Source organism: Benincasa hispida, chromosome 12 (assembly GCF_009727055.1).
Source record: "Benincasa hispida cultivar B227 chromosome 12, ASM972705v1, whole genome shotgun sequence".
Lineage (NCBI taxonomy): Eukaryota > Viridiplantae > Streptophyta > Magnoliopsida > Cucurbitales > Cucurbitaceae > Benincasa > Benincasa hispida.
In genome coordinates, this window is record NC_052360.1 from 42,405,457 (window position 1) to 42,416,979 (window position 11,523).

An 11,523-nucleotide genomic window follows, 5' to 3' on the forward strand; every position below is an offset into this window, starting at 1 on the left:
TCAGGGATTATAAACCACGAAGTAAGATTGTTTTACATGAGATTTTTAGTGAGACTACTGAGAGTTCAACAAGAGTTGTTGAAAAGACTGACAGATCAACAAGAGTTGTTGAGGTCGGTATATCTAGTCAACCATATCAAGAGTTAAGACTACCTTGATGTAGGGTGTAAGTTGACAAAGATGAGTGGATTAAGGCCATGAACCATGAAATGGTATGTACTTCAATAATGTTTGGGAACTTATAGATCAGTGTGATGGGGTAAAACTTATAGGGTGTAAGTTGATCTACAAGCGAAAATGAGGTGTAGATGGAAATGTGTAGACCTTTAAGGCTAGACTCGTGGCAAAGGGTTATTCCCAGGTCGAGGGAGTGGACTATGAGGAAACATTGTCACTTGTTGTCATGTTCAAGTCTATCAGGATACTTCTGTCCATAGCCACATTTTATGATTATGAGATATGGAAAATGGACGTCAATACTATCATTCTTAAAGGTAATCTTGAGGAGACCATCTACATGGCTCAACCAGAGGGGTTCATTGTTCCAAATCAAGAGAAAAGAGTTTGCAAGCTTAATAGGTCCATTTATAGGCTGAAACAAGCATCTAGATCGTGGAACATTAGATTTGACAGTGTGGTCAAATCGTTTGGCTTTGATCAGAACGTTGATGAGCCTTATGTCTACAAGAAGATCATCTGTAACGACCCAGATTTGTACGCATACAGGAAATTAAATGTCAAATATTAAGCAGGACGAAATTTTATTTAAAGGGGTGGAAATTTAGAAGGAAAAAAAATGAATAATTGGAAATTGGAAATTTATTGGATTAATTGGAAATTTATTCATTATCCAAAAATAATGAATAAGGGAGCAGAATCAGGGAGGATTAATTGGAAGTTGGACGCTAGCTAATTTAGGAGACAACGAGCAGTAGATAACTTTTGTTTGGACACTACTCATTGGAAGAATTGGAGGTGAATGCCAATATACTCTTAAAATTTGAAAGAGTTAAAAAGAGGAAGTGGAATTCACAAGCAGTGAAGGCAACCACGCGTGAAAACTAGCGTGAGTGGAGAGAACGAGATTCCTGGAGAAAACAAGATTTAAAGAGAAAATTGGAGAAAGCGAGAGTAGAGAGAACGAGATTGAAGGAAAATTGGAGAGAGCGAGAATTGCAGTGAGAAAACTGGAGAGAGCGAGATATTGAGAAGAGAGTTGCGTGATCGAAGAGAAAATTGGAGACCGAGAAACCCCAACAAGCAAGGCTAGCGAGATTGAGGCTGGCGAGAGTAGAGAGAGTGAGATCCCTGGAGAAAGCGAGATTGAAGGAAAAATCGGAGAGAGCGAGAATTGTAGCGAGAAAGCTGAGAGCAGCGAGAGCAAAGAGCGCGACCGAGACCAAGCGAAGAGCGAGAGTGTGACCAGCGAGAGCGAGAGCGTGACCAGCGAGAGCGAGAGCGAGAGCAGAAGTCGTGAGAGCCAAACCAGCGAGAAAGCTGGAGAGAGTGAGATTCTGAGAACTAAGAGAGCGAGATTTGGACAGAAGCGTGGATTATGCATTGAATTTGGCCACGATCTTATAGATTATACATAGAAAAACCCTAAAATTGAATAAAAAACAAGAATGATGACGTAAGGGAAAACGTTAGCCAAGAATTAGGTGTCTTATTGGAAGGAATCCTTAAACCCTAAGTAATTTTAAAGAAGCCACCTGTAGGATGATTTGTCACACTGAGAAAAGCTGAAAACTACTATAAATAGGACCTTTTGCCGAAGATCATTCTCAAAAAAATCTCAGTAACAAAGAATCGTGTGAAGTGTGAGTGAGGAAGTTCTGTGAGATTAAAAGAGAAAAGCTCGGATAAGGTGCTGCCCAAATTTTCTTTGGTTTAAGGGAAAGCTCTACTGATCAAATCATAAAGAATAATAAGGAATAATTAGATCACAATCAAGTAAGTAGTTTATCTCACCCTCTCTTTAAGTGTTCTATGTAGTGTACCTTTATTTATTTGCATGGTTATGTTAATTGTTATATTGCATTACATGTTTGAAACACGTTTCTCTACAAGGGACCCCATGCATTATGTTTGTTCACGATTACGTTAAAATCAAGTTTTAATTAGGTGTAAGTTATGCTTCCAATCTAATCTTACGTTTATGTTAATGGTTGATGTTGGATGCGACTCTGGCCCTACTGACTACATGACCCGCTAATCATCAGATGGGTTAGTTTCTGTTTAAGTCCTTATCTTCCTATCAGAGCGGAGAAATTTATGGGCTGGCAGGGTATGTATGGTTGCACCCCTCTAGTCTAATCTTAAGTTTATGTTAATGGTTGATGTTGGATGCGACTCTGGCCTTACTGACTGCATGACCCACTAATCATCAGATGAGTATGTTTTCCGCTTAAGTCCTCATCTTCCTATCAGCGCGGAGAAATTTATGGGCTGGCAGGGTATGTATGGTTGCACCCCTCTAGTCCAATATTACGTTTATGCTAATGGTTGATGTTGGATGCGACTCTGGCCCTACTGACTGCATGACCCGCTAATCATCAAATGGGTTAGTTTTCGCTGAAGTCCTCATCTTCCTATCAGGGTTGAGAGATTTATGTTGGAAGCATAACCGACCACCACATATTATTATACGTTTTCAGTCCCGACCATATGTTTTCATGACATGTTGCTTGTGATTATGCATTTGGTCACTACCTTACGTGAGAACTACTTACTGGGTATATTATATACTCATCCTATATTTTTACAGACTTTATAGGTAAGGATACAGTGTAGATGGCAGAATTGGACGTCGCTCAAATGGCCAACCATCAAACTCACTATCATAGGCATATGAATTTTGTACCACCACGCAAATGTTTTATGGATCCTAGTGTTTTGATAAATAAACTTTTTATATAGCTTTTCTATCTAATCAATAAAAATTTAGATATGTTCTTTGAAATTTTCACCAAAACTCATTTCATGATAGAAAAGTCTAAGTATGCATGTCGTAGCGGTCGGATCATAATGTGTAAGGATCCGGTCGTTACATCATCAATATCTTATAGCTTTCCTAGTACTGTATGTGGATGATGTCCTACTCATTGGGAATGATGTAGGGTTTCTAACAGACATTAAAATGTGGCTAGCCGCCTAATTCCAAATGAAAGATTTGGGAGAGGTGCAGTATGTTCTAGGGATTCAGATTATTTGGGATTGTAAGAACAAGAGGTTAGCCTTTTCTTAGGCATCGTACATCGATCAAATGTTGATCAGGTACGGGATGAAGGATTCTAAGAGGGGTTTATTACCCTTCAGTCATGGAATCATTTTTTCTAAGGATCAGTGTCCTAAGACACCTTAATAGGTTAAAGAGATGACACGGATTCCCTATGCTTCAACTGTTGGAAGCTTAATGTATGCAATGTTATGAACCAGGCTTGACATTTGTTATATAGTAGGGATTGTCAGTCATTATCAGTCCTATCCAAGATTAGATCATTGGACGGCGGTCAAAACAATCCTCAAGTATCTTCGATGAACAAGGGACTACATGCGTGTATGGAGATAAGGATTTGATCCTTACAGGATACATAGACTCTTACTTTTAGACTGATAGAGATTATCGAAAATCGACATTAGGGTTAGTGTTCACTTTGAATGGAGGGCCTGTAGTGTGTCAAAGCATCAGGATGCACCACAAAGTCCATTATGGAAGCCGAATACGTAGCTGCTTATGAAGCACCTAAAGAAGTTGTTTGGCTGAGGAAATTCCTTACATATTTTGAAGTTGTTCAAAATATGTCATTGTCGATCACTCTCTATTGTGATAACAGCGGGGCTGTGGCAAATTCAAAGGAACCTTAGAGTCATCGTAGAGGCAAGCATATAGAAGGAAAATATCATTTGATCAAGGAGATTGTGCATCGCGGTGATGTGATAGTCACGAAGAACGCGTCGGAGCACAACGTTGCTGATCCATTTACAAAGGCTCTCACAGCTTAAGTGTTCGAGGGTCATCTGGAGAGTTTGGGTCTACAGGATATGCAACATCTTATCTAGGGAAAGTGGGAGATGATACTGGGGTATAGAGTAAGCCCTACTTTATTGTATATTGTACTTGTATTTTTTATGCATTGTACATTAGTCTCCTGAGGCATTAGGATAAGTGGGAGATTGTTGGGATTTGCGTCCTATTCTCCCACAGTCTCGTAGTTTGTAAACATTGTACACATTGTTATGAATAAAATAAGAGTTATTTTATTTTCCATTTACTCATATCCAATAAACAAAGATCCATGGTTATTGTATGTAAACTTAAGCATTTATATGAGATATACAAGTGGATCATACCTTAAGTGATAAACTAAAAGGTCTGTCAGTTATTCACATACCGTTGGAGCTTCAAGCCACAGGTCCATAAGGTCCCCTTGGTAGTTCAATGGATTCAAGTTGAGAATCAATTCTTGGGGTTGATTTGAAATGTTCAAATTGACAAGAGGAAATTCGATTATATATGATATAATCGGTGTGATGTATGAGATACATCAAGTGGACAATTAATGTAAATATAATTTACATTAAGTACCATAAAATAGAAAAAGAACAATGGTTTATATGTTTCATGAGATGAAATATTAAAACTATAGGTTATAAATATAATATGGTAAATTGGTTATCATATTTATTTATAATAATATTAATTAGTTGATAATTATCTCTTTTTCTTTAATATTATTGGTGGTTTTATGGTAGCCGTGAGATAAAAGGAAAAATGCTTTCCTAATTTGATAGAGTTACTCAATTCGGAAAGTACTCACGATGAAGGCTATCAAATGAACATTAACTATACAAAAGTTCACTCAGTTGGTCATAGCTAAACGATCGGGTGGCATTGTCTATACGATAGGCTACCATCTTCTACACGATCAAGCATATCGTCTATACTATAGACAGTACACCATCTCCCAGTTGCTTAATTGTCTACATGATTGTTGTTCCTCCAGTCTCTTTCTCTAACCAAGTCCATACAGAGCCCATAACTCCTGGATTCTCACACCAAGAATACCAAGGTAACCATTGTGGTTGTGTCGTCACGCAACTCGATTGATTTCGGGGTTCTGGAGGCCATTCGTTGGGTTTGTGATTATTGTGTTCGTTGTGTTCGTGTTGGTGTCCATGTTGAAGTGGTCATTGCATTCGAGGGCTGTATTGTTATGGACGCTGGTAGAATGATCTAGAGAGTTTGAAGAATAAGTCTTCAAAGGTAAGCATACTCTATCCCTCGGTTATCTTGTTAGCATGTTGTAATTTCTAGTAGTTGCATGACCTGTTAGTTTTTGCTCTTGTACTATAATTATTGATGTTCAATTTTGAATGGAATTTTGAACGATCCTTCCACTGCTCGTGGAAATTTTCATGTCTGATTTCTTTTAGTCATATCGTAAGATTTCTATGATCTGCCTACATATTGTTCTGGAGCAACAATCCCTTCGGAGGGTCTGGTCATAGTATTCGAAACATCGTGAACTCCTGAAAAGGATAGGGTTTCTTAGGTTAATTACCAACAGTTGTCTTTCCTAACGGTAGCCTGTTGGTACGTACCTTTGGGATCTTAAAGTGAGAGGGTTACACTTACGGAGATGAGTTAAATGTGTTAACAAATCCTTGGCCAAAGAATGGTGGCTAAAGTCTATAGGAATATGAGTTATTCTTGTATTAGATTTAGCTGAGAATTGACTCATTTTAGAGGATGAATAGATGATCACCCTTCGGTGGTAGTTACACCAAACCTCTGAAGCATCATTGCAAAACTAAATCAATAGTTTCTTAGGGTTCTTTGATTACTTGTTTTGTGGAATTTGATTAGATTTTATTCATTAATTTGCTTGTGTGATGGGTTAAGGCAAAGATAACTAATACGATCATTGTTTATTTTCAGCAATGGCTTCCTCTATAATAGCACTACTTAAAAATGAAAAATTAACCAATGAAAATTATTCTACTTGGAAATCTAACTTGAATACGATTCTTGTTGTTGACGATCTTCGATTTGTCTTAACGAAGGAATGTCCTCTGGCCCTTGCTCGTAATGTATCCCAAGCGATAAAGGATGTTTCTGACCGCTTGACAAAGGCAAATGAAAAAGCTCGAGTCTATATCTTGGCCAGTATATCTGAAGTCTTGGCCAAGAAACATGAGGCTATGGTCATGCCAAGAGAGATTATGGAATCTCTCTAGGAGATGTTTGGATAATCGTCGTACCAACTCCACCATGATGCCTCAAGTACATTTACACATGCCGCATGAAAGAGGGTACTCTATTCGGGAACATGTCCTGGACATGATGGTCCAATTTAACATCGCAGAGGCAAATGGAGCGGTTATAGATGAGCGTAGTCAGGTTGCGTTCATTCTGGAATCTCTTCCAAAGTGTTTTCTTCAGTTTCGCATTAATGCGATGATGAAGAAAACTCAATTCAACCTGACTAGTCTCCTGAAAAACAAGGGAAAAATAGAAAGAGAGGCAAGTGTTGCCCATTCCAAAAGAAAGTTTGAAAAGGGTTTATCCTCTGGAACTAAAGCTGTATCTCAATCTTCTACTTCTAAAAAGATTCAAAAGAATAAAGGAAACAAGGGGAAGGCTCCCGCCGCTGCTGCTAAGGGCAAGGGAAAGACCAAGTTGCCTGATAAGGGCAAATGTTTCCACTGCAATGTGGATGGACACTGAAGAGGCATTGCCCTAAGTACCTCTCTGAAATGAAGAAGGAAAAGGAAGGTAAATTTGATTTACTTGTTTTAGAAACATGCCTTATTGAGCATGATGAGTTTGCCTGGATACTTGATTAAGTAAGAACTAATCATGTTTGCTCTTCGTTATAGGGAAATAACTTTTTTCAGCAGTTGGAATAGGGTGAGATGACGCTTAGGGTCAGAACAGAGGACGTCTTTTCAGCTCGTGCAGTGGGAGATGCAAAGTTGTTTTATGGAAATAGATTTCTTTTATTAGAAAATCTATATGTAGTTCCCAAGATAAAGGAGAACTTAGTATCAATTTCCTGTTTATTAGAACAATCGTACTCAATTAATTTTTCATTTAATGAATTGTTCATTTCGAAAAATGATGTACATATTTGTTCTTCTAAATTCGAAAACAACTTATATGTGTTAAGACCAACTGAAATAAAAGCACTTTTAAATTATTAGATGTTTAAAATTGTCAATACTCAATAAAAAAGGAAACGTTTCTCCTAAAAGTAATAATATCTATCTTTGGCACTTAAGACTAGGTCACATAAACATCGATAGGATCGGTCGTTTGGTAAAGAATGGACTTCTAAATGAGTTAGAAGATGATTCATTACCACCTTGTGAATCTTGTCTTGAGGGAAAATATATAAAGGACCTTTGATTGGAAAGGGCTATACGGCCAAAGAACCCTTAGAGTTGATATATTCGGATCTTTGTGGTCCAATGAATGTAAAAGCTCGAGGAGGATACGAATACTTCATATCTTTTATAGATGACTATTCAAGATATGGCTACTTATACCTAATAGGTCATTAGTCTGAAACCCTTGAAAAGTTCAAGGAGTATAAGGTTGAAGTTGAAAACCTATTAGGTAAAACCATTAAACTACTTCGATCTTATCGAGAAGGAGAGTGCATGGAACAAAGATTTCAGGACTATATGATAGAACATGGAATCCAATCCCAACTCTCCGCACCTAGTACACCTCAGCAAAATGATGTATTAGAAAGGAGGAATAGAACCTTGTTAGACATGGTTCGCTCGATGATAAGCTATGTTCAATTGCCTAACTCATTTTGGGGGTATGTAGTAGAGACTGCAGTACACATCCTGAATAACGTTCCCTCAAAAAGTGTTTCTGAAACACCTTTCGAGTTGTGGAGGGGGCGTAAAGCCACTTTGCGTTACTTCCGTATCTGGGGTTGTCCAGCACATGTGCTTGTGACAAATCCTAAGAAATTGGAATCTCGTTCAAGGTTGTGCCAATTTGTTGGTTATCCAAAAGAAATGAAAGGTGGTCTTTGTTGGGAATGTCCTAGAACTCACAGTTCATGTTAAACATTCTATTTTATCAGTAATAATGACTTGTTGATTTTTGCATCTTATTATGAAAATCCAATAAACTCATCCTTGGCTATAGTCTGAATGCTGTAACTTTATGTAGTGACATAAACAGGATCAAGTTGACAATATATAGCCTAAATTGTCTAATGAGTATATGGATGAAATTGGGTATCTCATCCTGGTAACACTATTGGATGCGGCCCACTCTATAGTTGTTACAAGAAGTTGTAAGGTGCTACAAACGATGTGATCCACAAATCGTTCATGTTGAGACATAAGAGTGGGGGCATTCTATGCAATGAGTTTGCATATAGACTGGACCATGAAAATAGTCACTTTTCTTTATAATGACCGTTTACTGTTAAAACTGACTATTTCATCTATTATATAACCTAGGTTAACTCGATCTTAATCCTGAGCTAGCTATAAACTTCTGTTTATTCGGGATTATCCTTGATCTGCAAACAGTGAGAGTAGTCCAACAGTGCTGCTCAATAAACTTACCATTTTGAGGATAAGACCGGATGAATAGCTGGGGGCATAGCCTTGCAAGATAGAATTCACTCCTCCCCTATTTAGGGTTAGCAAATAGGTTGTTCTCTTAATTACTGAATCTAGGTCTTGAACAATCGGGCCCCCGCCTTCTCATGATAGAGAAAGGATTTGATTCATAGAGATTATAAATCAGAATTGTTCATTAGAGGATCAATAGGAACTTAAGGAACAAGATGTATTCACAGGGGTAAAACGGTATTTTTGACCTAGCTGTGTTTACAAACAACCTGTGAAGGATCGACTTACTGATTATGGTTATTAAGTAGACATAATATATCTACAGTGAGGGGAGTTCAACTATCGGCTATAGTGGAGTGTCCCGTTAGTTAACTAACGGGGGTTAGATCGAACTAATGAGTTTAGCCGATTAATCTCGAATCGTTGGAGCCCATGATCTATAGGTTCGCGAGGTCCTCCTACTAGCTCGTCAATGGATAAGCTTTAGGGTAGCTTGAGAAATTAATTTGAAACGTTTAAATTAAACAGAACAAGAGAATATATATTTAAATATATGAAGATAATTATTGTGAAAAAGTTAATTTAATATTTGCTATTAAATTAATTAATATTTAAAGTTAATTTATGGAATTGATTTAAGAAAATCAATTTTCAATTAAAATGGTTTTAAAATCATTTTATTTTTAAAGAAAAATTAAAATTCGTTTTGCATGTTGCACAAAATGGAGATTGAATTTTTCCCATTACCTTCATCTTCATGCTCACACAAAGGCCATCATCCTCTCTTCATTGATTCTCCAAGCATGAGCTTCAAGCCATGCACTTCATCTCTTTGCATGTTCATCTGCAATATATAAAGAAGAATGGAGTCATTTGAGAAGAATTAATGCATAATTTTTTAGATAAAAACTTATGTGAGAAGAAACTGTTCTTCTTGTCCAGCTTTGTGTGTTCTTCATTGTTCTTCACTTCCTCAAGTTGTTCTTGAGTCTCACAACACTTTCTAAAGCTCCAAGAGGATAATAGGGAAGGCTTTGTGGTGGTTCACGATAATTTGAAGTGAAGACTGCTGCTGTACACTCGGATTCTTGGAGAGTTCATCGAAGGTATGATCTTAAAACCCTCTTTTTAGAAAAGCATGCTTTAGTTTCTGCAAAAATTAGTGAATTTGAATGCTTATAGATCCTTGATACTTCCGTTGCATGTTATTTAACTCTTTCAATTGGTATCAAAGAATCTTTTAAGCATTCAATTCGGTCTAATTTTGGCATGATGGGTGTTTTTCATGAGATATATGAAACTGATGCACTGATATGGTTTTCTGAGTTCTGGCATCTTAATTCTCTTTAATTTCTCAATGAAATTTGTAATTGGCTCTTGTTTGATAAGCTTTTGTGTGTTAGCAAGAGTCTTTAATTTATATGGAGTCATTAGAGTTGAAATTAAGATGTAATTGAAGAAACAAGCGAAGAAGGTCGAGCTACTATCTTAGCTTGTTGCTGAGGTCCAGATGCTAAGCGATGTTTAGCTCCAGATGTTACATGATGAGAAGAAAAGCTAGACGATCATTTAGCAATGGTCATTGTGATGTTGAACGCTAAACGATCGTGCACCTACGGGAGCTAAGCGATGCGTTCATTTGCTATACGATAGCATTACGTGATCATTTAGCTTATTTTTGGGAACTAAACGATACGTTGAATTTTTTAAACGATGGCGTTATACGATCGTTTAGCTATGATGCGCACTAAGCGATGTGATGAAATGCTATGCGATAGCACTGAGCAATCGTATGGTCATAGAGCTAAGAGATCATGTAGATAAATGCTATGCGACGCGATGATTTTCTATACGATGGAGCCAAGCGATTGTTTAGCTGTGGCGGATACTAAACGATGACTTGAATGCCTTGGGCGATGGTGTTAAGCGATTGCTTAGTACTATGCAATGGAGCTAAGCGATTGCACTGCGATGGAACTAAGTGATCGTCTAGTCCTATGCAATAAAGCTAAATGATTGTTTAGCTTTCAACAAACACTATGCGATCGTGTACTTCCTCTCAACCTAAGTCGATGAGACTAGACGATTACCTTCAGCACTACACGATCGGCCTTAGCAGCACTTTGAGGTTGAACCGAGAGCAGCCGGTTTGACCAAATTACTCAAGGTTCAATCTGGTTCAGCCTCAATTGTTTGGGTTGGTTCAGTTCAGGCTTTGTTGGTCCGGTTCAGAATCATCCAACCTGATTAAAGTTATTTGGGTTCGGTTCGGAGCAGTTCGAGCGGTTCAAAGACGGTTATGAAGCTATTTGTAATAGTTAGCCATCTGTTTGCTTGTTTATGCCAAAACGAAAACCATAACAGTTAGTATTTAATTGTTTATGCATGAGATGTATGTGATAATTAAATAATTCATATATATGCATACAGTATGGCATGTAGATTTAGAACCCCATCGTAGGAAGCATGTTACATGCATTGAAAGTATGTTATAATTGTTATAATATATAGTATGCATGTTAGGGTTTTGTTTAATATAATAGTTATATTAGATACCTTTGTTGAATGTTCTGGATGTTAAGCATGTCTAAATTTTTTAAGTTGTTATAAAATTTGTTAGACGTTTAAAATCCATAAAAAAGAATAGTTGAATGCTCCATTAGGTTAACAACTAATTTTAAATGTTAAAGTAGATTGTTACCTTATAAGGTTGGGGTACTTAAGTTGATTTTTTACGGAACACATCTTACCTGGGGATTATGAACGAACTATTAAGAATTGTTAACTGATTTAATGAGCTTGCATGAGCGATGTGAGTTAATCAAATGGTTTATCACCTAGACATTGTAGGTTAAATCCAATTATAAGAGTTATATTTGGACAACTTAGACTTAGGTTGTATGAAATTAGTCGTCG

The 11,523-nt window shown here is 37.3% G+C and overlaps 1 protein-coding gene across 1 annotated transcript; it reads left to right on the forward strand.

Annotated features, from left to right (window-relative positions):
• Nucleotides 1-6,196: 6,196 nt before the first annotated feature.
• Nucleotides 6,197-6,730, forward strand: LOC120067510. The gene has a single exon (XM_039019060.1). It carries the CDS (start codon nucleotides 6,197-6,199, stop codon nucleotides 6,728-6,730), a length of 534 nt encoding a protein of 177 aa, XP_038874988.1.
• The last annotated feature ends 4,793 nt before the right edge of the window (nucleotides 6,731-11,523 follow it).

What these genes read in the sequence shown, in the direction of transcription:
- LOC120067510 (XM_039019060.1), top strand. Translation starts at nt 6,197, where the DNA reads ATGAGGCTATGGTCATGCCAAGAGAGATTATGGAATCTCTCTAGGAGA.